Below are 25087 nucleotides of genomic sequence, written 5' to 3'. Positions count from 1 at the left end.
TTCTCCCACCATATTTTTTTGGCCAATCTTCTTCTTCTTCTTCCTCACTTGCCCACATCCGGACATAGCGACTATGAAATTCTGGCAACCACTTCCCTCCAGCTATCTCTGTCTTCGGCCCGTCTCATGCATTCTCCCAACGACATATTGGCAGCTTTCTTCATCAAGTCCATGTATTGGGTGGGTAATCTTCCCCTTCCCCTCTTGTCTTCTATGTGGCCTTGGACTGTCAGCTTTTTCAGGTTGTCCTGTCTCACGATATGTCTGAAATAGCGTAATATCCGTCTCTTGATGACCATGCTAAGTCTCTCCTTTACTCCCAATTGTTTGAGTATTGACGCGTTTGTTCTTTTCTGGACCCATGATATCCTTAGCATGTGTCTGTAGCAGTCGTGAACCATATATAACTGGATGAATAATTATGGCGAATGGCTGGAGGACAGGGTACAGTCGACATATGTCACGCTGTACAAAAAAGGATCTCCTGAGAACTGCGAGAACAACAGAACAATCTCTTTGATAAGTCACACCAGTAAAGTACTATTGAAGACTGGTTATACTCACTCATGCACAGTCAAATCCCTCCAGAACAAGCCGGATTTGTGAGAGGACAAGGAACTAGGGAGCAGATCCTCAACCTCAGGCTGCTGATTGAGAAAGCACAAGAATACAATGTGCGTACTGTGCTGTGTTTTGTAGATTACAAGAAAGCTTTTAACTGCGTACAATGGCAAAAACTGTGGAGAATTCTGCTCTAGATGGGTGCCCCAATACATCTGGTGTGGCTGATCAAACAACTATATGAGGGGAGGAGCATGGCGAATGTCCAAATCAACAGAGAGACAACATCTGAGAAGTTCCATCCAGAGAGAGGAGTATGACAGGGCTGCATTCTACTCCCATTCAATCTGTATGGAGAATACATAATTTGAGAAACACTGCAGCTAATTGTATCAGAAAGCACCAATGATGACGGCCCAGGTGAGTGGCAAGGAGGAGTATCGATTAGAGGTGTACGAATGTCAAACCTTTGCTACTCTGATGACACCACGTACCCTCATTGCCTCAAGTGTCAAATATATGACCAGTTTTCTGAAATGTCTGGAAGAGGTCAGTGCAAAATATGGCTTGCTGATAAATAAAGCAAAGACGAAGATCATGATTGTGAACTGGCCTGAGAACAACTTGCCAGAAATACAGGAAATTGAGGGAATCAAAGTGGTGAGCCAGTTTGTATACATGGGATCCATCATGGATAACAAAGGAGGTAGTGAAGCCGAGATAAGATGCAGAGCACAGATCACAAAAAGCACCATGGCGGCTATTACCGAAATATTTTTGCCTCCACAATCTCCGCAATCGACGTAATGAGCGTTGCAAATTATTGGCGTTATCTTGAAAAAAAAAAATTTTTAATTGTTAATTGGGCTTTTATAAACATTATTGTTACTCAAATATTAAAATAACGCACATTACGCTCAACACGGTTGCTTTCAATCGACGCAAACGACGCAATCTTTTTACGTTCATTACGTTGGATTACGTCGATTGCGGAGGCAAAAATATTTCGGTAATAGCCGCCCATATCTCATCTAAAGAAGATAATATGGTCAGATACAGCAGTGAGCAAGACTCTGAAGATAAGGCTGGTAAATGCTCCGGTTTTCTCAGTGTTTCTCTATGCTTCAGAAACTTGGACTGTATGTGAGGGAGACAGAAGAAAAATTTGATGCGCTAGAGATGTGGTGCTGGAGGAGAATGCTTCCCATCCCATGGATGGAGAAAAGGACCAACATGTCCATCCTGGGGAAATCAGTGTCCGGAAAAGATTGTCGGCAGTGGTACTCAGCAGGATCCTCAAATACTTTGGGCATGTAACAAGGGCTGATGCCATGGAGTCCCTGTTCATCCAAGGCAAGGTTGAGGGAACAAGTGGGTGTGGATGACTGGATGCTCCCCCACAAGATGGATTGACTCCATTCAGAAAGCCATTGGATGCAGCTTCACAGCTTGCATCAGGAGTGCCCGCCCTAAATAGAGATAGCTGGAGGGAGCTGGTGTATTGTGTCATAGAAATGGCTGCCATTGGAACCACATTTTGGATGCAGAATCCAGGAAACCTTGTGTGTATGCGCCAAATTTAATGTTTAAAGTGTGATGATTGATTAGGGTCTGACACTGGTGGAGGGAGAGATGGTTCAGCATTGCAGTTGCAACACAGTCAATGTCACTTGTAACACAGCCAACTACTTTGCCAATACTAGTAAACTGATGCATGTGCAGAACATTTCCTGGATTCTGCATCTAAAATGTCATCATCATCATCGAGTTGTATAACCTCTTGAGTTGGTATCATGTACAAATCAACTCTCTAAATTTGAAACAGTCAATTTCACTGCTTAGCAGTCATGACATTTTGCCTTTTTAAAGCAGTAGTTTTTTTTACTGCAAAACAGTGAAAAATTACTGAATTGGTCAGTAAAAAATCATTTTGACTGACCAATTCAGTAATTTTTCACTGTTTTGCAGTAAAAAAAACTACTGCTTTAAAAAGGCAAAATGTCGTGACTGCTAAGCAGTGAAATTTGACTGCTTTAAATTTAGAGAGAACGCATGCCCTTATGCCAAATTGGGTATTTGGGCTAACATCCTTTATGTTGGTGTTGTCTCTATTGCGTTGATTACATATCTCATGGAAATTCATTTTCAAGCTTCCACTAGTAGTTTCCCGCTTGCTTACTAGTGACATCTACACAAGCACCTTGGAGCTAGCCAGGTTGTTCAGAGACCCTGACCTACTCAGTGTTGACCTCTATAGAATGATGCTGGAACCAGTTTCAGCTTTTTGATTCTGCTAACAGATGGCGTGCATGATCTGTTAGCTCGACTAATAACTGGTGGTCCCATGGTAATTGGCATGTAATGTTGATAAGTGCACGTAAGATTTTTCAATTACACGCACAAGTATGTCTCTGTAGCTGGGTTTGAACTGGGTACCTCGTGAACGGAGGTCTTCGGCAGTCAAAAACTCCGATTTGAATTATTTGTCCATGGTTGATGGTAGCAGTACATTTCAAATGCATCAATTTTTTTTTGTGAAAAGATACAGATACTCAATTCCTTAGGTACGTAATACTACGTATTCTTAAAAATCGCTGATTTTCATTAAAATTATCAAATTTTTGCTTTAAAATTTTTTCTTCAAAATTATCTAAAAGCCCGGCTTAGGTATTTGCCAAAAATTGTAAAAATCCTCGCTTTTTAACAAAATTTCTAAAAGTGGTCAAATTTTTGAGAAAATTTAGTTTTCTGAGAGAAGAAAGAGGAGACTTTTGGATAATGTTTAGAAAAAAAAAATACTTCTTGCATTTTCTTTTTTTTTTTGGCGAAAAAGTGACTATTTTCAACAAAAAACGCGCATATTTGGAAATTTTGTGAAAAAAAAAATTTCCAAAAATCACTGAAAATTGAATATTTTCAAAAAAATGTCAACGAAGAGAAAAAATCCACACTATTTTTAATGGTAAGATGAAAAATTCTCAATTCTCAGCCTCACCTAATTTTCAACAAAAAAAAATCCAACGAATCGAAAAAATCTGCCCAATTTCTAATAAATTACTTATACAACAAAAAAATCTTCAATTCTCAGCCTCGTCACCTTTCAAATTATATACGACATTTTGAACACACCTCCGACTACCAGACAATTAGTTTTCCTTCACATTTCTAACTTCACCCTTTTCCATAACCTTGCATAATCATCCCATCGTTCAATTTCCTTCAACATTCCACCTCGACATTATCAAAGGATGAAAAAAGCTTTGTACTTCGTAGTTCGTACAGACCGAGACACAGACGACCTAACTTATCGATGTATAGGTATATAAAGCTCGACGTCAAGACTTCGGTTCGGCGACAACAGCGATATCGGCGATTACGTTACATCAATTGGGTGTGTTTACAAAGGTGAAAAATATATACCTTTTAGGCTTAATGTTTTCGGTCTTTTTAACGCTTAAAAAGCGATAAACGATTTTACGTTTTCGGTCGCGTAACAAGCTTTTTATGATCGGATATTTTTCAAACGAGCTTTTCCGCCACATACCCCCCCCCCCTCACCACCGCCGTCGCCGTTGATGTAATCGATATAATATTGTACGTACATTATTTCACAGTACGTTTCGATGAAGATGATGAGGAAAGCAGACTGGGTAAAAGTTATAATATTTATTCTAGGTCATTTTGTGTTATTTTTATAGGTCGTAATAATTATTAGCGATGAATATTAAATAGGCTTAGGAATATCAATGTAGGTATTTTTTTTTCTTTTTTTGTTGAAAAATTATCTCTTATTTGAATTATACATTGTGGGTTTTTTACAAAGCTGGTGAAAAAGTACATAAAATATACATACGTAAAATATTCCTCCAGCGTGTTTTTAATCACATGTGCGACGAAGAATGCCTATATGTTTTTAAAGCTAATTAACAGCCTCTAATTGGCCGCCTAATTAAATACAACATCTATTTTTATTACCAAAAAGGACATTACAAAATGGCGTAAATTTTTTTTCGAGTCGTTGTACTCGCACTATACGCAGTGGGTTTCAAACTGGATTTCTTTTCGATGAAAATTGGCGAAGAAGTTCACTTCGAATGAGAAACTACTCGGAAAAATTTTCAGCCTCACAATATAGTCTCGCAGGAAGTTGAGCTATGGGTCCTCACACTAAGTATGGTCATTTTTTTTAAACGAATTTTTCGCATTTTGCGGATGCAGTCAACCTCGGTGACCCCCCCCCCCCAAATAAACAATGCCCTTTGAGTTTCTAAAATTTCCTTCACTTATTGAGCTTGAAATTCGATAGCACCTCTTAGCCTTCTACCAGCATTTTTGAATTTAGAAAATGCACAATTTTTAGCTCACATACTTGGAGGGCATTTGAAAAAATGTTTAAACCAGAAAAATGAAAAGAAACGAAAAGATTCAACTATTGGGGTGGGGGGGGGGGATTAGTTCGAACTTTAAACCCAAGAGCCGCTCTAAACCTCTTTATTCGAGCTTCGTGAACATGTATAAGATGATGAAACTGAGATTTTTTCATTTTCAAGAAATGGGGAGGAAGCAATGAAGCTCTTCAAAGGCTGAAACAAAAGAGGGTGATTTTATGTCGAATCAGCCCGATTTTGAGTTCAGGTTCTCTCCGATTTTGCTCACCTTTTTTTTTCTATGTTTCTCACATTTATTAGGAATGAAGGAAAATATCAGTCATTGGTCCACCAAACCTCCCCCTCCTCGGGCAGACAGAGCCAATTTAAAAAAAAAAAATCGAGTATTTTTTTGAAAATTTAATTTTTAAAAGCTTATCAAATTTCAAACCTATAATTTACAAATTTGAAGGAAAAAAATCCAGAAAATGTACATTTTTATGATATTCACAACTACGAACTTTTCGTGATGAGATTCGTAAAACCATGAATGACACAAAGCCCAAAAATATTGGGTCAAAATGTAAAAAAATGTCACTATCGTGTAACATATATTTCGATTAGTCGCATGACATTTTTTTTAGAAACCTCAAAAATCACGACCAAATTTTGGGGGTCAAAATTCTTCAAAAATGCTCAAAAAAAGTTCAAGCATAAAATTTTTATTTCATGCCGAAACTTAACCCATTTTGATTGGTAGCAGGACGTCTTTTATTAAAATTCCTAAAAATTATGATGACATATTATTATGTAGTCTGTGATCCAATTTTAGAGCTCAAAATATTGCTCAAAAATTTTTTTGGTGAGAATTTTCGATTTTCTGCCGAAATTTTTTCCCATTTTGATAAGTCACATGATGACACCTTTCTCGAAAATTTCAAAATTCATGATCCAGTGGGGCGTCAAAAATTCTTCAAAACTGCTCAAAAAAAAGTTTCAACCTGTTTTGATTAGTAACGTGGCATTTTTCTCAAAAGCCTCGAAAATCACGACCCAAATTTTAGAGGTCAAAATTCTTCAAAACTGCTCGAAAAATTTCGATGATAGAAATTCTAGATTTTCTGTCGAAATTTTGACCGGTTTTGATTAGTCGAAGGATATTTTTTTTCAAAAGCTTCAAAAATCATGATTCGTGACTGACTCAATTTCAGAGCTTAAAATTCTCCAAAACTGCTCAGTCATACACCAGACGATTTTTTTTCTTCGATTTTAAGAAAATGAGAGGTAGCAACGAGGCTTGCGAGAGGGGAGGAGGGGGGGGGTTTGAACGTATTCAGTGCTCCTAAAAAACTTGTAAAAACAATCAACTTTTTTTGACATTTTTTTTCACATTTTGGCCAAAATTTTCAGGTTTTAAGCTTTCTACAGTTTCGCACATCATCTTATCATCAAAAAGTTAGTATTGTGTAAATATCTTTTTTTTTCAAATTTTCGAACTATAGTTTCAAAATTTAGAGAACTTGATAAAATCAAACTTTCAAAAAAGCTCGACTCTGAATTTTTGAAATTTTCAACGAATATTTTTGAATCTCCTTTTAATAATTATATATAAAACGATACGACAGATTTCTTCTTAATTTTCCAACTTTTTCGAAGTAAGTAACTTACAAAAACATTACAAACTCCCCCCCATTTTTTTGAAATTTTTCGAATTTAAGGACTTTATGCAGGAATACAAATAATTCTACATTTTCTCCCACATTTTGCCAATTTTTTCAACAGAGAGTCAAAAATTTCGAAATGTTTTACAAGCTTTTTGAAGGGTGGGGAGGGGGGAGGCTGAATGGGCGTTCTGTTGTCTGGAAAATATACGTTTTTTAGAACTTCATTTTTTTTTCAAACCCAGCAAAATTCTGATAATTTTAATAAAAGACGAAGTTTTTGTTGGCAATTTTTGGCAAAAACGCGAAAATTAGGTGAAAGATCGAAATTTTCAACAATTTGTTAAAAAATTAGAACTGTAAATTTTCGACAAAAAACAAGCAGAGGTTTTCTAGTTCTAAAAAAATTTAGGGTTCAGACCCCCCTCCCCTCTATCAAGTTTTCGAGCTAATTTTTGAAACAAAATTGATAGGTATAAATATTGATTTTCAAAATTGTGAAAACCCAGATTTTGTTTTCAGTTCGAATTGACATGGAATATTTCTGTTTCATGACCGAGAGAACCGAGTTCAAACAGGGAAAAATGGAATTAAATTCGAGAAAAATTGAAAAAATTAAAATCGACGAACAATCACGTATAAGCGTCGAATTTTATCTCGAGTATTTTTATCCATTTCAAGGGTTAGATTAGATTAACGAGCGTGATTAATTAATTATCAGGGTTTCGATTACCTCGTACATGACGTAGCAATGTTGTCGTATCGAGTCGAGCAGTGTTATTCTGCATCGACGATAAGCTTTTTTCTTTTTAAAATAAGTATATAAGCACAGAAAAGGTAAGCTATACTCGTACATTACACACATAACATCGATTCGCAAGAGGCGAAACGTACTCATATATAGTATGACGTGCTCGATAAAAATGCATATATGTAAAACAACACGATAAAAGAATTTTATCGAACGTTGGCATCGAGATTTTGCAAAATCGGCGTAAAATCGTATTGTTTACCAAACACAACGACAACGTCAACAGCAGCAGCAGCAATAAGTACTTTGAAATTGCACCGATTTGCATATTACAAACGTAGCAGTCTAGGTTAAGAGTTTAGGAAAAAAAATCCCAAACTCTTTCGAAACTATGTACGTTAAACGACACACGAGCTACGTACTGAAAAATCAAATTGAATAAATCAGCTGTCCAAATAAACTCTTCGTCTTTACTATCTCATTGTTCAAGGCTACCTGAACGAACCCTATTTCTCAAACGAGGAATTTTACAATTTCGATCGAATTAAACGCACGAGTACAATATGGTGAGATTATTACCTGTCATCGGCCGATTCCATATTTTCCATTTCGGAGACCACTTCGTTGAGTTCATCTTTGAGTTGCTGTAACAATCGAAAGAAAAAAATTGTTAGAAAATTTCATCTATAGCAATACGAAATATAGAAATACGATATCAATAGTTTGGTGTAGATATTAAATCACAAAACGATTTGGAATTTTTTTTTCGCCAGACTCGTAAATTTTACGTTTTTGGCTTCTTATAGTACTCGTATATTTTACGACCACCGATTTGGTTGGCTGCTAATGCAGAACACAATATCTCATATAGGATGAGGCGTATACTACATAGATATACGAATAGTCGAATATACATTGCATTTATACATAACGACGACGACGACGACGTGGTGTATTGTAATGTAAAGGTATATGTATGTATTTTGAATAGCAGAGAATTTGATGGTACGTAGAGATGGGTATTCGACGATAAAATATTCATAAGGTAAGGTTTTCTTCTCGGACGCGCCTTCATCGTCTTGTTTAATTCGGTCGAGTCGATCGATTCGGGTAAAAATTATATCTGGGTACGGCTGAACACGTTCATCATTTCGTAAATCGTAACTGGAATAACAATCGCGACTAAAGAAATGGAAAATTCCCTCCATCTCGTTTCTTGTGCCCCTTTCTCATCTACAAATACTGTAAGTTTTAATTTTTGACGAGTTTTATAAGTTTATAGGAGGTAAATTTTACACCATGTAAACATTTCAGGAATCAGTGTACGCGAGCTGAGTACTAATAATTTCGATACTACGAGGAACACGAACAGATGTTCCGGTTAAATTTTCACCTTCTTTTTACACGAATTACGATTTACATGTACGCAAGACGCAAGAGGTAAAGGTTTCGAGAAAAGATGACACATCCTGTTATCAAATAAATATACAACGTTCGTGGTAGAGTAATTTTTCCTACGAATAAATCTTTCGATAAACACTTTTAATTCACTATACGTGTATACACGAACACACAATAATGTACATTTCGGTATAATAATGAATCGATTAAGCCAACAGTTGGATCATTACCTGTTCAATAAATCAACACAGCGATTGGTTCGGGGAAAAAATTCTGCGAAGAAAAAATCAAATTTTTCGCGAATTCGGGTTATTATTCGCGCTTATTTTTTGAACGTCATATACGAAAAGGGGTTCTCAAAATTGTAGAAAAATTGAAATACGAATAAAAAATTATCATTTAAAGGCTACAACAGGTAACATTTTTAATGAAAAAACTCGATGTTTTTGGCTGAATTGCAAAAAAATATTTTTCGTGTCAAAATTGCACGAAATTCTATTTTTCTTTCCCATAAAAATCTTTTTGTTTCTCGGCGTTTTTTTTTGTTTTTTTTTTTGTCGAAATTGCTCAAAGTGAAAATCTGGATTTTTTGCTAAATTTTGAGACAAAATACTTTGCCAAAATCAAAAAAAAATCGCGTTTTTATTGAAACTGCTAAAAATCTTGTTTTTTTTTTGCCAAAACAGAAAAAAACTGTAATTTTTTCTGCGAAATTGCACAAAATATCGTTTCATTGCTAAAATTGGAAAAAAATCTGACAGTTTTTTCTCGTCAAAAATTCCAAAAAATTGACTTTGCAAAACTTGCACAAAACTTGGCAAAAATGCAAAAAATATATATTTTTTTAGATAGAATTCGTACGAATATGCAAAAAAGTGTGTTTGTTGACAAAATTGCCAAACAAGGTCTTGAATTTTCTTCAAAATTGCTAAAAATCTTGCTGTTTGCCAAAATTACACAACATTTTGCTTTTTTACAAATGCAAGGAAAGTGTTTTACATGAAATATCAAAACTGTAAAAGGGTTGCTTTTCCCAAATTTGTAAAAATATATTTTTTTCCAGTCAAAGTTTCAAAAAAAAAATATTTTTTTGCCATAATTTCAAAAAAAAATCTCGCTGTATTTTTCTCAACTTGCAAAAATCCTGTTTCTTTACCAAAATTGCTAAAAAAAATGTTTTTTTTTGCCTAATAACTACGTGCAAAAATTTTCCTTTTTCTTTTGCCAATTGGAAAATGTGTTGAAGTGTCCCATTTTGGACCGATTGAAAAATGTGTAAAAAAATGTTCAAGAAATTTCTTTTTCTAGCCAATGGAAAAAAATGTGCAAAAATTCCCATTTTTTGCAGACTAAAAAAAGCGAGTAAGTGTCGCATTTTTGGCCGATGAAAAAACGTGCACTTTTTGATTGATTGAAAAATGCGTACAAATGTCTCTATTTTCACTGATCAAAAAATTGAGCAAAAATATCTCATTATTTCGACGATTGAGAAATGTGCAAAAATTTACTTCTTTTGACTAATTTAAAGAGATGCTAAAATGTCTCTCTTCAGGCTGTTTTGAAACATTTTGTGCAATTGTCTCATCTGGTAAATTATTTGCAATCCAGAATAATTAAAAAATTGAGGAACTTCGGTATTTTGGGGTCAAAATTCCTCGAAAATGCTCAAAATACTGTTTCGTCAAAATATTTGAACTTCTTGTAAAAATTTCAACTTATTTTGATCGAACTCATGACACTTAGGTATTGTTTCATATCAAATTTTGAGCTCAAAATTCTTCAAAAATGCTCAAAACACATTTTTATTAGAATATCAAAATTCCAAATTTGATCGGTCACATGACGTTTTTTCTAAAACTCCAGAGTACAGAAATCATGAGCTAATTTTGAGGTCAAAAATTTTTCAAAATACTCAAAATGCATTTTCATTGAAATATTTGAATTTCTAGTGAAATTTCAATTCGTTTTGATTAATCGCACGATATTTTTTCAAAATTCCAAAAATCATGACCCAATTTTGGCCTTGAATATCTTCAAAAATGTTCAAAATACATTTTTGTTGAAATTAGTATTTGAATCTCGTAAAAACTTTTAACTCACTTTGATACGTCGAGTGACGTTTTTCAAATGTTTTAAAGATCGTGACCAAATTTTGAGATCAAAATTCCTGAAAAATGTCATAAAATTTCAACTCATTTCGATCGGTTGCATAAATTTTTTCAAAAAATCTCAAAAACCATCACCCGTCGTTTTGAGCTCAAAATTTTTCAAAAACGCTCAAAATGAATTTTTGTCAAGAGATTTGAATTTTTCGTGAAATTTCAACTCATTTTGATTGGTCACACATGATATTTTTTCAAAAATCTCAAAAATTATAACCACAACTTTGGGTTTAGAATTCTTTAAAAATTCTCAAAATTCGTTTCCGTTGAAATATTATGATTTCTCGTGAAATTTGAACTCATTTTGATCGATTATGTTAAAATCTCAAATATCATCATTCATCACTCATCGTTTTGAGCTCAAAATTTTCAAAAATGCTCGAACATGAATTTTCGTCGAAAGACTTGAATTCCTTGTGAAATTTTAACTTATTTTGACTGGTTACATAGATATTTTTTCCAAAAATTGTAAAAATTATGACTCAATTTTGACCTCAAAATTCTTCAAAAATGCTCAAAATACCTATATTTCTTTTGTTAGATTTGAATTCTTCTAAAAATTTCAACTCATTTTGATTGCTCACATGATATTGTTCTAAAAAATCCCAAAAATCATGACCGAATGTTGGGCTCAAAATTCCTCGAAAATGTTCAAAATTCATATTCAACGAAATTTAGATTTTTTCATTAAATTTTAACCAATTTTGATTGGTTACGTACGTGATATTTTTTCAAAATCCCAAAAATCATGACCAAATTTTGGACTCAGAATTCCTCAAAAATGCTCAAAAATTCATATTCATCGAAATTTTGGGTTTTTTCGTGAAATTTGAACTCATTTTCAAGATACATTATGTACCTAATTGTCGAAATACGTATTTGAATTTCTCATGAAATTTCAACTCACTTACTCCCTCAAAAAAAAAAAAAAAAAAACCTCACAGAGTAAATGAATTGGTAATTAATAAGGAAACCTGCTAATTTTCGAAATTAGAGAAATTTCCCCTCTTTCACTTCCCCAGTCAGTTCCAACACCTTCTTTCCTTTTACTATGCCATAAAAAGAGAAAAAAACCATCCCACAATTTACAAATACCACACTTTCCCCACTTTCACCAAATTCGGCCAATCACTTTAAAATTTTCATACCTCGATAAAATTTCTTTTCAAACACTTCCATCGAATTTAGTGAAGAAAAAAAAGTAAGCACCAGAAATGAAAAAGTTTACGTTCCTTTCGAAAGGAAAAAGGCTGCAAAGTGCGAAAACTTATTTATTAAGACGAGAATAGGCTCGTATAGTATCGTTGCAGGTGCGAAAATACGACATCGCGAGTATAAAATTTCCAAAGCTGTCGATTACGATATCGTGCGAAAGAACGACTCGACTCGACGACTCTAAACCCAGGCAGTAAAACTTTAACGATACGCAATTGATAAAAGCCCGTATTAAGAAAGCCTTTATACAGAAGGAAGAACCTACTATGCGCTCGAGATGTTCTCTTATAAATGAAAATCGGTTAACTCGTTTAATTTTTATTAACGCTCCGACTGTATTGAGTGAGCGTGCCTAGTCGTGTATTAAAAAAGGAAATGAGCTCCGGTGAAACAGAGGAAATAAGAAAAGAAAGGAAAAACATCGTCAAAGTTTGTGTAAAGCTCGCACAGAGAGGCAGAGGCAGGAGACAGGAGACGTGCGCGCTTTTCTTTCACCAATTCCAGCGAAAATGATGGAAGACGGGACGAAACGAAGCGAAAAACGAGACCTCATTTTCATACACGATTATTAATCGGAAGTACCTACGAGTAGGGTTACGTGTATTTTGAGAAATTTTCATACTCGTATGATTTTCTCCAGCACAAAAGCCAGATGTTCTACCAAAGCTATACTTAATAGTTCGGCATATGACAATAGGAGTAATTGCACCCCCCCCCCGCCGATCCTCCGGGACAACTTTTTTTCTCAAATGGGACATCCTAAGGAACATTTTAAAGCAAACTTGCCCAAAAAAAAGTTGGCCTTACTTACAAAATGGCGGCCATTTTGATTGACAGGTCAGCCGAAATCGCAGATTTTGCGTTTCAACATAGCCAAAAATGAGGGGAAAAAATCAAAATTTTACCAAATTGACCTAGAAAGCTGAAATTTGGGATACACCCTATTTTCGACATGCCAAATCGATTGGAAACGATTTCAATCCATTTTAAGCAGTTCTGGAGCTTCCAGCAGATTTTTGAAACTCGAAATTCCCACAAAATTCCATCAAATTAGAGTTGTAAAGCTGAAATTTATTCTAAAAATCAATTTCACTACGCTACGAAGTACTGCAGGTGAATTTCAAGTCGTTTTGGAGCCTCCAGCGACTTTTTGAAAATTCCTGAAGCCTCCAGCAGATTTTTGAAACTTTAAATTTTCACAAAATTTCATCAAATGGAGATGGAAAGCTGAAATTTACTCTACACTCCAATTTTAACATCCTCTGAAGACAACTTCAGGTGGGTTCAAGTCATTTTAGAGCCTCCAGCGACTTCTTTGAAAATTACTGGAGCCCCCAATAGATTTTTGAAACTTGAAATTTCCCCAAAATTTCATCAAACTGAGATAGAGAGTCGAATTCATTCTGCAAACTAATTTCAAAACGCTACGAAGTTGACTGCTGGTGGATTTCAAGTCGTTTTGGAGCCTCCAGCGACTTTTTGAAAGGTTGTATGGCGTTTTTTTGGAAAATTGAAATTTTCTAAAAGTAGCTCGAAGCTTTAAAACCATTTGAAACCACCATGTAGTCCGCGAAGCAAATTTCAGCTTGCCAACTCCATTTGATAAATTAATGTTGCGGGAATTTCAAGTTTCAAAAATCTGCTGGAGGCTCCAGTAATTTTCAAAAAGTCGCTGGAGGCTTCAAAACGACTTGAAATTCACCTGCACTTCTTCGTAGCGTATTGAAATTAGTTTTCAGAATAAATCTCAGCTTAACAACTCCAATTTGATGGAATTTTGTGGGAATTTCGAGTTTCAAAAATCTGCTGGAGCCTCCAGAACTGTTCAAAACGGGTTGAAACCGTTTTAAATCGATTTGGCATGTTGAAAATAGGGTACATCCTAAATTTCAGCTTTCTTGGTCAATTTGGTAAAATTTTAATTTTTTCCCTCATTTTTGGCCTAAGTTGGATTATCAAAAATTCACCAAAAATCGAAAAATGCACTTTAGCACTTGAAATTTTGACAGGTGATAAATTTTTGCATGACCTTTCGATCTACCTTTGTAAGGTTTGAAAAGTGTCGTGCAAGTCCTATGTTGAAACGCAAAATCTGCGATTTCGGCTGACCTGTCAATCAAAATGGCCGCCATTTTGTAAGTAAGGCCAACTTTTTTTTTGGCAAGTTTGCTTTAAAATGTTCCTTAGAATGTCCCCTTTGAGAAAAAAGTTGTCCCGGAGGATCGGACGGGGGGGGTGCAATTACTCCTATTGTCATATGCCGGACTATAAACTTAGGCTGGGTTTTGGTATAAAAATTTACCTTATAAATCTACACATTGTTTTTACGCATTTTTTGCTATTCTGGTTGGCAAATGTGTACGTATGGTGAAAAAAAAAGGGTAAATTGACGATGTTTATCGTAAAAAGGTTGCCTTTTTTTTTACGACGACGAGGGTTAAAGTCATTGACCCAACGATACGAGTCGCTTAATTGAGAATTATAGCTTAGATAGCAGCAGGTTTTTTTTGGGTGGGATGAAGGTGCTTAATTCAAATCTTCCAATATCCGGGCCAAGCCGGGCCAAATTTGAATACTACGCAGAGATACGCCGGAAAGGGCGACGACGATGAGCATCCACGTGTGCAAATAAAAAAATCTCCTCGTAAATTGCGGTTAGAGATTTTTGAATTTGTCTACAGCCACGTTATTTATTCGTATTTTAAAATACCCATTTGGCTGTTTCGTATGCGAAAGGAATTTACAAGTTGGAAATTTTTTCATCGTTAGTAACCCGGAGGGGAGAGGTTGAGTTGAGGTTTAATAAATCGCCATTTCGCATATCACAGCACAGAGTCGATTTCAAGCTAGGTGTAGGTAAGCTTATATTGCTGCGGATGGTTTAGCTATGGTATTTAAATACGATGTCGCAGGATTACATTAGGATGTGTCATCTCTCTGGTATAAATGGATATTAAAAACCTCGCGTATTATACGATCGTTTTCACGTACCCGTAGTAAATAATACATATATTCGGGGTGTTGGCAATGGCAATGGGCAAGGCAAGGCATGGTAAACTAAAGGATATGAATAGGAATACGACGATAACGACCAAAAGTGTCGGTGTGAATGAATTTTCCGCACATAGCCGAATTCTAAAACCTGCAGAAATACATATTTCAATACGCTAGTCGAACCTTTTCGTTAATTTGAATTTACCTTTTAGCTAGGATAATTTAAAACAATACAGAGAGGTACACACACATTCACATAGAGTCGAGTTAGCATTCGAAATTCACCTCATCATCGTCGCCTGCACCTTACCAGTTCCTCGCAAGCTCGTAATATCGTTGCATTATTATTACGTGTATATTACTCTGTATTGTGCCCCGGGTATGAATTGTTTTTGGTTCTACAACTTTGTGCGTTCTATTCGGGGTATTTTTTATCCAGCTCGTGGGGAATTTTACTTGTTAATTATCTCGTTGAATTGACGCTGTGGCTGTTTTATCTCTCGGCTCGCCGTGCTCGTGGTGAAAGCGATTGTCGTACGGAGAAGTTTACGAATATATTCGTATATATCATATCCGAGTGATAAGAACAACGGAATAGATAAGAAGAACCATAAACCATACATACATTATTGGAATTGGAAATTGTTCATGCAGTGAGATGTACAAATTATGTAATCGATAGGGTAATTATTTGGTGTACGTAATCTGTTGTCGGTTTTTTAGTCAGATATACCACGCTTTTCTCATGGTTTTTGGTTCGATATCAATAATTATCGAGAGTGTTGTTGCATTTGGATTCATTTTGAGTGATAGGATAGGCACCAGTATGAGAAATGGACGTCGTTCTGGGATCAGATACAATGGCTCATTGTTCGATTACGCTTGAATGTTTTGATCTCTCGAGGATGAAGAAACGGTTCGAATCAGATGACAGTGCGCAAGATTTAGATTTCAGGAAAGCCTAAAGACAAAATTGGCTTCACGTTGATTTCAAGTGAATTTTCGAAAAATTAAAATAAGTCCCTTTCGTATCACGAATGCAAAAATTACAAAAACTGGCCTTATCGCTTTCCTGATTTAATTCAACTTTTGGAGAAATTTTTTGATATTTCCAAACTCTTCTACAGATTCCAGCGACCAACTGACTAGTTACTGTGGATTATTTTCAACTAATTTATCAATTTACAAAAATATTAAATTAAAAAATAGAAAAACTGAAAAAATTATAATTTAAAATAAAACCACGATAACAGCAAATTTTTCAACAACATTGACTGAAAAAAATTTGGAAAAAAGCAAGACATTCTTGAATGTTTAGCAAAAAAAAACACCAGAATATTTTCTGAAATTTTAAGAATAAAAATCAGGACTTTTGCAATTTTTGCAAAAAAAAAAAAAATTAGAATCAAAATTTTTACCGACAAAAAAAAACGTAGATTACCAGACAATTTTGAAAAAAAGCAAAATTTTGAACAAATTTGACAAAAAGGAAAATTTTTTTGCAATGTTCACAAAAAAAATAGCAAGATTTTTGAATCATGAAACAAAAGAAGGACTTTTTGTAATTAAACATTTAGCAACTTTACCTAAAAAACAAAATTTCATACGGGTTTGAAATTTTTTAGCTGTTTTGGTAGAAAGAAAGCAAGCTTTTGTGGAATTTTGACAAAAAATAAGACGTTAATAACAAAAATTTTTAACAATTGTGGAAAACGCGAGATTTTTTTGAAATGTTTCAGGAAGAATTTGAACAATTTTTCTGCAAGAATTTTTAAAAAGAACGAAAGGGCGATTTTTGCAAAAAAAAACACGTTTTGCAATTTTGAGATAGCTGCAAGATTTTTTAGCAACTTTGGTAAAAAAAAAAGTAGACATTTTTGCAAGTTAAGTAAAATACAGCGAGATTTTTTTTGCAATTTTAGAACAAAAAACAGATTTTTTGCAACTTTGATTCGAAAAAAAAAGTTTTTTTTGCATAGTTTTGCACATTTTTCAATCAGTCAGAAACTTGCATTTTTGTACATTTTTCAATAATTAGTCAAAAATGGAACACTTCTGCACAGATTTCTTTAATTTTGTAGAAAAGCAAATTTTGGCACATTTTTCCACCAGCCAAAAAGGACTATTTTTGCACATTTTTCTATTGGTCGAAAAAATGATTTTTTTTAAATTTTCGCACAGTTTTCGAACTGTCAAAAATAACACAGCTTTGCACATTTTTCAATCAGGCAAAAAAAGCAAATTTTTGCACATTCTTCAAAATAAGATCTTTGCACATTTTTCAATCGTGCATGCTTTTTTGGACATTTCACTATCAATCAGAAAAGTAATTTTTTGCACATTTTTGCACATTTTTCAATCATGCAAAAAAGGCAATTTTCTGTACATTTCTCAATCAGTCGGAAAAATAATTTTTTGAACATTTTTCAATCAGTCAAAAAAGTAAATTTTTGCACATTTTTACATTTTTGTGCATTTTTCAAAATAAGATCTTTGCACATTTTTCATCGTGCAAAAAAGCAAATTTTTGCACATTTCACTATCAATCAGAAAACTAATTTTTTTTGCACATTTTTGCACATTTTTCAATCTGGCAAAAAAGGCCAATTTTTGTACATTTCTCTATCGGTCAAAAAAATAATATTTTTGCACATTTTTCAAAATAAAATCTTTGCACATTTTTCAATTGTGCAAAAAGGCAAATTTTTGTACATTTCTCTATCGGTCAGAAAAATAAAGTTTTTGCACATTTTTGCACTTTTTTCAATCATGCAAAAAAGGCAATTTTCTGTACATTTCTCAATCAGTCGGAAAAATAATTTTTTGAACATTTTTCAATCAGTCAAAAAAGTAAATTTTTGCACATTTTTCAATTATTCAAAAATGAGGCATTTTTCTCAAATCTTTTTAATCCGCCAAAAAAGCAAATTTTTGCACATTTCCCTATCAGTTAAAGAAGGAAAAATTTTGGCAAATTATTCAATCAGTTAAAAATGGGACTTTTGCGACATTTTTGCGCATTTTACAATCATTTAATCAGCAAAGGAAACTTTTTGCACATTTTTCAGTCAGTCAAAAATGGAACACTTTTGCATACTTTTCAATCACCCCACAAAAAAGGAATGTTCGCATTGTTTTCCAATCAGTTGAAAATGTGACATTTGCTAATATTTTTAAAATCTGTCAAAAAACCAAATTTTTGCAAATTTTTTCACCGGTCAGACAAGGAGCAAATTTTAAATTAATCAAAAATGGGACACTTCGACACATATTTGCACGGCCCAAAAAAGAAAACATTTTCCAATCAGACAAAAAAATGTCAAATTTTGGCGCAGCAAAAAAAATGAGACAATTTTGTACATATTTCAATTAATAAAAAAAAGCGACATTTGTAAATATTTTCCACTTGGTCAAAAAAAGAAAATTTTTGTACACTTTTCAATCAGTCAAAATAATAAAATATTGCACATTAAAAAAAAATAACAACAACAAATTTCAGGATATTTCTCAAACAGTCTGGAAGAGAACACTTTTGCACCTAATTTATACGTCAAAACTGAGTAAATTAAGCAAATTTCTCTAGATCAATCACTACATTTTGAACACATTACACATTTTTAAATCATTCAAAAATGGACCATTTGCACATACTTTCCGATCAGTGGAAAAATGCAAATTTTTGCACATTATTCAATCAGTTGAAAAAAAAAACAGTTCTTCGGAAATCATTTTCTTAAAAATAGAGCAGCACATTTTTTTATTTCAATGCGGCATAAATGGACCACGCAGGTAAAAGGTGACGACCCATTCGCGAACATTAATCTATGGATTAGGTGCATTGAAAGAATATAACAATAGTTTCAAAAAACCAGAAGTCACGAGGGATGAACAATGTCGCGTGTCCACCAAAACAACAGTTTCTCTAGAAACTGGTTTACCAAACCTTTTGTAACCGAAACGTTTTCAAACATCGCCAGAGTCAGCTTATGATATCAATTTTTCAATTTTCAACTCACTTTTGCTGTTTTCTTAATTAACACTGGGTTCGTTATCCCCACTCTGGCAGCCGGAAATAGATAGATGAATAAGATAATCAAAATTCTATACACGCACGATGCTCAGATAAGATTAAGACACAGTTTCCAGCATCCATGACCAACAGTCGACACACTTCGATATATCCAACGAATTAGTCAAATTTTTCAGTCGTTTACCATTCGTGTAATTTTGTAAAATTTCGTGTGTTTCGTGAGCGTACTATTGCGCGATTCTGCAATCAATATGGATCCTAAGTAAGTCAAATTATATCATCTATTTCTATACTGTAATCGAGTTAGTTTTTTGATTCGTATTTGATAAAGAATTCTTTCGATTAGGAGCTTGGAATCGATCGAGAACATACTAACTACGTTCGAAGCAACTTCATTCGAAATGAGGAAAACACTACGCCTTCTCGCAAAAGTTGACCAAAAAAAAGAGAAAAATGTCGCAATAACTTCGAATATGGAATCATACTCGTCCAAAATGATAAAACCATTACGTCTTCGCCTTCTCGCATCGTCCAAACATAATAATTCGAAAATTGACCAGAAAAAGGAACAAAATATCGATTCGAATACGAAAGAAAGCTCGTCCAAGATGAGAAAAAAATCACGCATTCTCCGATCGTCGAAACATAAAAAACCAAAATCCCACCGTAAAAAGGAAAAAAATATCGTTTCGAGTGAGGAAGCAAGCTCGTCCAAAATGAGAAAAAAACTCAAACAAAATAAACCCAGAGTTTACCAGAGAAAGAGACCCATAGGCGCTCCGGATACTGAAAGGATTGCTAGTCTCAGAAAACGACCCGACTTGACCACACAAAGAAAAAAAGACCAGATTTATACCGAATCTGAAGAAGAAACAGAATCTGAATCTGAAACTGAAACCGAATCCGAGGAAGGAATTCGTTATTTAGGTAGTAGACGTGTGAAATATTTGCACATTGGCCAGAAAAAGAGACGAAATTCTGATCAGAATACGAAAAAGGTAACCAGTCCTAGAAATGAACCAAGCTCGACCACATCGACAGAAGACCTTCAGCCTACTACCGGATCTGAGAAAGAAATTACTCAAAGACTTTTCAAAGATTTAAGAAGCAAGAGTTCGTACACCGCCGTGTTCTATTCACCAGATCCCGAAGAACAGAAACGAATATTTTCTCAGAATATGGAAAGGATTTCTAATCTGAGTGATCACGAAGGCTTGACCTCGCTAAGGAAAAAACTCCAGCTTCCTATAAAATCTGTAATGGAAATGCACGCTTTTGGCAAATATTTGAAAAATGCGGATTTTAAAAAGAATTATGTGAGTAATTTAACGATTATTGTTTCAGTTACCCGAGTTTTTTTTTTTTTTTGCTAATTCACACGATCGTTGATCAATTTTTTTGTTTTTTCTGATTGTAGCATAAATTAATGCTTCATTGCTGGCGAAATTATGCTGACATAGTATTCACAGTGAGGGAAATTATTACTGTTACATGTTCTGGCGAATTGTGGATGTATTACACGTTGCATGGCCGAAATCCAAAATTTCCATTCGTAAAAACACCGGTGTATCAAGTTATTACAGGTACGATTTTCATTTTTAGCTCAATCTCCATCGATCGAGGATCGAACAAGTACAAAATCATATTCGTTTTCTGCAGATTTCATTAAAAGCAAATTCAAAATAAAAACATCGAAAATTACCAAAGGAGTCGACGACGGAGTTAGAAAATGGATGTTGAAACAGACTGAAATATTCGCACAGTTTGAGAAAAATAAAATCGCCGAGTCTTTAATGTTAGAATCGAAAAAACAAGGTGAGTTTTTCATTTTATTTACATTAAGGAGTTAGCAACATAATTTATGTAGGATAAATTTTGAAAAATTTCAATCGATGATCTAACAGAGGCAGCCCAACAATCAAACGATGTCTGTACCTCCAACCAGACGCCCGAAGATGATACTTCGAATCTCCCTTCAGAAAAATCGACTCATCGTACTTCGGATTCAGAGAATGTTGCTTATTTGATTACTACAGATCATCTCACTTCGGAAACTTCAGATCCTCTCGCTTCAGACATTACTTTAGATTTAGGCAATTCGAATTCTGAGAACGTTGCTTATTTGATCACTTCAGATAATTCAGATACGAGTACTTTGCATTCGGAAAATGTTGCTTATTTGATTAACGCAAATCATCTCGCTTCTTCGGAAACTTCCAACCAGCTTGCTTCAGATACGAGTATTTCAAATTATCCCGATTCGAAATCTGAAAATGTTGCTTTTTTGATCGCCTCGGATAATTCGGAGAATTGTACTTCGAATTCTGAGAATGTTGCTTATTTGATTACTACCACTACTGATGGTCTCACTTCGCGTGATTTCGCTTCAGATACTTCCAATCATCTCGCTTCGGATCTTCTCACTATAGATACTGCGGATCTACTCGGTTTAGATAGTTCGGATCATTCTACGAGTATTTCAAATTCTCAGAATGCAGCTTCGCCGCCTCAACAAAGTGTGTTAAATTTCACACAGTATTAACTCCAAAATCATACAAGGTTAATTTCCAAAAATTCAAGACGTTGTTGAAATTTGTCTATGGGTATATTGAGCACAAAAGGGTGTACAATATTGAGGAGGGACAGTTTAAGGAACATTCGTATTTTTTCAATTAATAAAATAAGGAAGCTAAAATTTCAAAAAATGTTCATCGTATTTTCCAATACATATAAAAGCGAGATGAAGATATTATTTTGTAATATATTGTAAATTTTTGTGAAATTTTACCAATTTTAAGTTGAATTTTTTGTCTGGTTTGTTGAACATATTTTAAAATCAAATCACTGGAGATTCTCAAGTCAAAAAATAACCATTTAATGGGATCAAATTGAAATCATATCTTTATACTTCTGTCTGTAATGTTTAAGCTGAACTATGTAGTTCAATATTCTTAAAATGTGTTTCATTTTTATAAGCCTACAATTAAGTATGTTGATGTAATGTTTAAGCTAAACCAGTTCAATTATCATAAACGTGTTAATTTTACATACAGTTCGTGAGCATTTTTTCCCTCTTACCTATTCTTCTATTTACAGTTTACAGTGCAACAGACAAAAAGCGTCAAATCAGATGATTTTTATTGCGAATCAAAAAATTCAGTTTGCTTTTTTGAAGATACGGATTGGAAAAGTTGGAAACGACGCAGGTATTTTAGATTTTCACAGCAACACAATATTGGGGGGGGGGAGGGGTCGAAACCTGAAAACTTACAATATTCAAAATGGATCGAGCCTTTACTTATTTCAATCAATTTATTTGTTTGGGGGAGGGGGAATTTGAACAATTTTGAGACCAATCCAAATAAGTTTTAATCTCAGCAAAAAATAAAAAATTTTCATCAACCCAGCTCTTTCGAGTAGTTTTGAAAATTTTTGAACGAAAAATTGGTCGAGATTTTCGGTGTTTTTGAATATAATGAGGCGAGACCTTTCAAAATGGAAGAAAATCAAAAATTATGCGACACACTACGTGGTTTTTGGAAGAAAAAAAAACGAAAATCATGACTTCATTTTTGACCTTAAGATTTTTCAAATTGCTTTTGAAAAAAATTTTATTAAAGTTTTTGATTTTCTTCCGGAATTTTAACCTATTTTGAAAGATCTTACGCTTGTCATACATATTTTTTTTCAAAAACCTCGAAAAATTTAACCAATTTTGGACTCAAAATTCTTCAAAACTTCTCAAAAAACTTTTCATGGGAATTTTTAATTTTCTGCTACAATTTTAACCTATTTTGATTGGTTGAATGGCACCTTTTTCAAAATTCCCTAAAATCGTGACCCCAATTTCAAAAGGCTCGACATTTTTCGAAACTGCTCGAAAAAAGTTTGAATATGAATTTTTGATTTTCTTCCAAAATTTCAAGCCTTTTGATTGGTCGCAGCATATCCATTTCAAAATACCCGAAAATCATAAATGGTTCATGACTCGATTTTGCATCTCAAAATTTTCCAAAATTGCTCAATAAACTTTTTATAGAAATTTTTGATTTCCTGGCGAAATTTTAACCCATTTTGATGGGTCACATGACACCTTTTTCGAAAATACTAAAAATCATGACTCGATTTGGAAGGTCGAAATTCTTCAAAACTGCTCGAAAAAAATTTGATGGAAACTTTTGATTTACTGGTAGAATTTCAACCCAATTTTGATTGGTTTCCACCTTTTTCAGAAACTCCGAAAATCGTGGCCAAATTTCGCAGCTCGAAATTCTTCAAAACTGTTAAAAAATTTCAAATAGAAACTTTTGATTTTTTGCAGAAGTTTCAACACGTTTTGATTGATCAAAGGACATTTTTTTCAGAATGACTCAATTTTAGAGCTCAAAATTCTTATTGATTCTTTACTGAAATTTTAACTGATTTAAATTTTGTCGCGTGACTTTTTTTTCCAAAAACCTCAAAAATCGCGACCCAATTTTGAAGCTCAAAATTCTTCAAAACTGATCAAAAAAAGATTCAGTAGATGATTTTTTTCGACTCATTTTCTTCAGTCGCACGATATTTTTTTTCAAAATCTCCAAAAATCACGATTCATGCCCCAATAATTTTAGAGCTCAAAATTCTTCAGAACTGCTCAAAAAACTTTTGATGGAAATATTCGATTTTCTGCCAAGATTGTAATCCATTTTGATGGGTCAGATCAGTCACATGACACCATTCTTGAAAATCCCCCAGATCACAATCCGATTTTAGAGCTCAAAATGATCTTCAAAACTGCTCAAAATAAGCTTTGATAAATTTTTTTTTGATTTTCTGCTGAAATTTCAACATACTTTAATCGGTTTCAAGACATGTTTTTCAAAAGTTTTAAAAATCACGATCCGATTTTGGAGCTCAAAATTCTTCAAAACTGCTCAAAATAAGTTTTGATGACCCGATTTCGAGACTCAAAATTTTTCAAAACTGCTCAAAATAAGTTTTGATGAAATTTTTCAATTGTTTCACTCAATTCCAACTTTTTTTGACAGGTCTTAAGACATTTTTTTTTTTCAAAAACCTCGAAAATCTTGACCTGTTTTGAGCCTAAAAAACCACCAAAAAAAAGTTTTAATGGAAATTATTGTTGATTTTCTGCTGAAAGTCCAACTTATTCCGACAGGTCGTACGACACTTTTTCAAAAATCACAATTTTTCATATTTTTTACACAACAACTTTTACCTCAAATATCCACGGTACCTACTTGACAAAAATCTCACTTCAGCATTCAACAACCGTCGAGCGAATATTATCAAATCTTTACAAATTCTGAAAAAAAGCAGCACCAAAAAACTCCCAAACATTTCCATCGTCACGACATTCAGCATACCCATTCAACAAACACCATCATCCCCCAACCATGCATTCGAATATCTCATTTTCACCTTATTTTTTCGCGCATCAAAAATTCCTTGATTAAAATCCAGGACAACAAACGAGACACGACGAACGACGACGAACGAGTACACACTTTAGCACATTTTCGTTATTTTTTTCTCCCTTTTTCTTTTATTAATTGAAGAAAAACCAGAACCACCGCTGCAGACAGAAGTTGTGTACATTTTTCAAGAGCTCGTTCTCGAAATACTATATCTTCCGTATTGATAAATGATTTACAGATGGAGAAGCGAAAGAGGGAAAAAAACGAAGGTATTTACGTTATATACGCTTTTCTTCTATCATTTTTTTCTCTCTCGTATTCCAGCTCTCAAGTTGAAACAACCAAACCAACGCAAGACGTGTTTGTAGTTTTAATTAAAAAGCTTCATTTTTGTAATAATCCTCAGCTCTCGGTTCGTTTGACTATGCGATACACTCCGTGTCTGCAGTGTCTCATTTTTGCACGTACAGAATGATATAATTGAAAAATATGGTATTTTTTTAGGTACGTATAATGGCGGAATTT

General features: G+C 34.1%; 2 protein-coding genes across 4 annotated transcripts in view; one reads left to right on the top strand and one right to left on the bottom strand.

Moving 5' to 3' along the window:
• step (cytohesin steppke) overlaps window positions 1-25087 on the bottom strand; it is a 138703-nt gene that overhangs the window by 43386 nt on the left and 70230 nt on the right. For all 3 annotated transcript variants that reach the window (XM_065364546.1, XM_065364537.1, XM_065364555.1), the window contains one exon: window positions 7920-7984. In XM_065364546.1, coding sequence (XP_065220618.1) covers window positions 7920-7984 — 65 coding nt within the window. The remainder of the gene's footprint in view (window positions 1-7919; window positions 7985-25087) is intronic.
• Window positions 19142-22194, top strand: LOC135845729 (striatin homolog). The gene is made up of 5 exons (XM_065364529.1): window positions 19142-19404; window positions 19489-20458; window positions 20560-20725; window positions 20802-20957; window positions 21047-22194. The coding sequence occupies exons 1-5, from the start codon at window positions 19394-19396 to the stop codon at window positions 21682-21684; spliced, it is 1941 nt and encodes a 646-aa protein (XP_065220601.1). The 5' UTR covers window positions 19142-19393; the 3' UTR covers window positions 21685-22194.

This window comes from Planococcus citri, chromosome 1, assembly GCF_950023065.1.
Source record: "Planococcus citri chromosome 1, ihPlaCitr1.1, whole genome shotgun sequence".
NCBI classification, from domain to species: domain Eukaryota; kingdom Metazoa; phylum Arthropoda; class Insecta; order Hemiptera; family Pseudococcidae; genus Planococcus; species Planococcus citri.
Note: the sequence above shows the minus strand (reverse complement) of the source record. Positions and strands in the feature narration are given on the sequence as shown.